Source organism: Polyodon spathula, chromosome 35, assembly GCF_017654505.1.
Source record: "Polyodon spathula isolate WHYD16114869_AA chromosome 35, ASM1765450v1, whole genome shotgun sequence".
NCBI lineage: Eukaryota > Metazoa > Chordata > Actinopteri > Acipenseriformes > Polyodontidae > Polyodon > Polyodon spathula.
Window position 1 is genome coordinate 448,999 of NC_054568.1, and position 3,448 is coordinate 452,446.

Below are 3,448 nucleotides of genomic sequence, written 5' to 3' on the forward strand. Positions count from 1 at the left end.
CAGTGAGGTACCCCTAATACTTCTTTGTTCTTGGCTCAATCAGTGAGTGTGTGCGTGTGTGTGGATCTCTTCCAGGGTCAGTAGCGGTGGCGGAGTTCGTTGCTGAGAGCCCACGCCTACTGCGGCTGGACCTCCGTGAGAATGAGATCAAGACCGGTGGCCTCATGGCTCTCTCCCTCGCTCTGAAAGTCAACACATCCCTGCTCAGACTGGACCTGGACAGGGAGCCTAAGAAAGAGTCTGTGAGTCAGGATAGCTAGCTATAGCGTACAGCTATGCCCAAAAGATTTGCATCACCCTATTGAATTAACTGATTTTCTTTCATCAAGTCGAATGAAACCTGCTGAATAATGTTACGTTAACATATTGACTTGCACGCCGCTTTGTAGTTTTGTATATAATATATACTGTACTGCTGTTACGACTTCCGGTAGACTTTTTTTTCAATATAATTTGGTAGTCTGTTTGATTACATTATGTTAAATACAAGATCAAATCATATAGTTTTTATTTTTATGTTGTCTCAATCCTAAAATTCTGTGATGCAAAACTTCTGGCTAGTGCTGCACAGGTGGTGGTGGAGTTTTGTGTTAAATCTAAGATAATATCATTGCAAACCAAAGTCTTCATTTCTTTTAGAATTTCATTATTTTTGTGTACCTACTGCATCAAATGATCCTCTTTCATACAAGAAGGAACATGAAGATATTGATTTTAAATTATTATTTTTTTTATTGCAGGTGAAAAGTTTCCTCGAGACCCAGCGAGCCCTGCTCTCGGAAATCCAAAACGGCTGCAAACGCAACTTTATCCTGGCCAAAGAGACAGAGGAGACGGATCAAAACATGCGCCAGTCTGCCTCCATGCCCGAGATCACCATGGCACTGCCACAGACTGAGGAAGAAGTGGCAGCCGAGGAGAGCGGGCAGGGGGAGGGAGGAGGTACTGGCGAAGGAGGAGCTGGCGAACCACCAATACGCAAACAGGAGGAGGAGAACGAAGGAGGAGCAACAACCTCTAACATCCCGGAGCAGGAATCCGATTCAGATACTGATGATGAAGTGGAGGGACCCACACAGGCTCCCGTCGCTGTGGAGAAGACGACGACGACTCCTCCCCCCTGCCATCCTGAACCCCCAGCAGCTGCGGTGGTGGAGCCCCCTAGCGGTTCTGGAGACGCTGCACCTCCCTCTCGTTTAGAAGATAAACCTGTGCCAGAGATCACCCTGTCCGACCCCACTGTCACCCTCGGCTCCCCCACCCACAGCAACGAGAGACACATTTCTGTCTCCAGCCCAGGCCGGGGCCATAAAATCTTCGTAGTGACCCGTGTGGAAAGCCCCCCTGAGCAGCCTCTGCAGGCGGTGAGGAAAGCACAGACCACGCCTTTGCCAAGCCCGTCAGCGACTCCGATCCCGAGGAAAGAAGACGGGCAGGCCAGCCTGGCCGCGGAGGCAGGTCCACTAAAGGACTCTGGATCGGATAAGCCTGCCCCTGGTGTTGCTGACAGCCATCTGCCAGACATACCCTCCAAAGCAGAGGTCAGGGAGGGGGCGCTGTGTGCTGCGGCTGCAGGGGGCACCTTGCCCAACGGGCTCAAAGCAGAGTTCGCCCGAATCCTGCCTGAATTCTCCGGGACTCCTGAGCCCAAAGGGGTGAGCTACCCTGCTGAGAACGGTGAGCACAGTCAGTGGATACCAAACCGAATTTATCATGTAATATCAAGCTGTGTGCTATGACCACTAAGTACTTATTAAAAATAAGTCAATGATGCAAAGCTGAATATACTTTTCCATCGAATTGAACAACTCCATTTATACTAAGTTGTGGGTGTTGCAAAGTGCATCTGTTTTTTTTTATGTTTCAGTGGCCAGGCAGTTAGCCCATTGCAGCTACCATAATATTATAATATTTCAGTTTCACTTCTCTCCGTCCATCACTTGTCCCACTCCTCGTATATTTTCCCCACTGTTGTCAATACAATATACGATAGACATTAATTTACTGTTCGTGTATCTGATGATTCCAGTCCAATGCGATGTCATAATGGTGAGAAAGTACTGCATGACATCACGATCCAGTCTGGTGTTGGTCAGTGCTGGTGTTCATCATATCTAAGGCCTTTCTCAGGCATTTCTAACAACACTACAAAATATGGTCCATCAAACTAATAAAAGGGGCCTGGTATATGGACAAATTCTTAAGTGATTATTTCTAATATCTGATTAACATGCATGACTGTTTCGTACTGTTTACTGGATAGATAAGAATGACATCACATAGGGGCTGAAGAAATTACTTCTGTATCAAAAATGCCAAAAACCAAAAGTACCATATTTTAGAAAAGTTTTCACCAGAAATTGGGCCCACTGACAACCGTTTCATGCTGACTGCTCATCTGACCCTGCTTCAGCTGTGTGTTTGTCATTGGGTGCAGAGCTGAATTGTTGGGAGGATGAGAAGGAGCTGAAAGAGCTGCTGCTGGAAGCGAGCCTGGAGACTGGGAGAGAAGCACTGTGACACGGCCACGGTAAACAAGCCAGCCTTTTCTTTTCTGTATACAGTTAAACCCCGGATGCTTGGTGACTTAGTTTCTGTAAGAGTGTCACGGTGGATGATGCATAATAAGATCGAATCATTTAATGATGGACTATTTTGTGAATGGACAAACATTAAGTTAGATAAAAAGAGTATGTATTCATACCAACTACAAAACAAACGTATACTTCATTCAGGGAACGTTTGGTGAACTACAAGAGCCTTGTTGTGCTTTTGGTCTTGTGTCACAACACAGGCAATGCAGATCTCTTTAAAGAAAGCGTCGTGATTCATCGGTACACAGTGAACCATTACAGTCCTGCAGCTGAGAGTCATTGTGCAGTGGAGACAGAGCTCTAGTGTTTATACAAGGGGGTCAGCCTGTATTACTGTAACACAGATCACATGGGGATCCCATATTCTTTTTCTTTCTCCTTTTCACAGGGGTCCTTAACTCGGGAGATTGACAACTGCAGGCCGTCCCTGGAACTCGGCTGCTTTTTTTTTTTTTTTTTTTTTTTTTTTTTTTTTTTTTTTAGGGGGGAGCTTTGTTTCGTTGATCCTCAAGAAAAACTGAAGTGCAAAAAAAAAAAAAAAGTCGTCGGATCCATTCTACTTTTAACAAAATAATCAATAAAATCTAAAGAAATCCCACTACATTCCATCTGCGGCAAGGACGGTGCTCCTGCTTAACAGAATGCAAACAAAAGAAACAGGATTCTGTGTGGATGGATGTATGTATTCCTCCTTAACTGACCACAGAACTGCTAATGTGAAAGAAACTTGCTCTCCTCCCTCAGAGTTTGGGGTACTTCCAGTACATTGCAGAGTTTCTTTGGTTTTGAGAAGGAGTGATCAGGCCCATTGCTTTTCTCTGTGGTGTTCTCTAATCTTTTTGCAGTCTTCCATT

General features: G+C 45.4%; 1 protein-coding gene across 1 annotated transcript; it reads left to right on the forward strand.

Annotated features, from left to right (window-relative positions):
• Positions 1-23: 23 nt before the first annotated feature.
• On the forward strand, positions 24-3,068 carry LOC121303841 (protein phosphatase 1 regulatory subunit 37-like). The gene is made up of 4 exons (XM_041234663.1): positions 24-242; positions 741-1,677; positions 2,438-2,530; positions 2,983-3,068. The coding sequence occupies exons 1-3, from the start codon at positions 165-167 to the stop codon at positions 2,518-2,520; spliced, it is 1,098 nt and encodes a 365-aa protein (XP_041090597.1). The 5' UTR covers positions 24-164; the 3' UTR covers positions 2,521-2,530; positions 2,983-3,068.
• Positions 3,069-3,448: the final 380 nt, after the last annotated feature.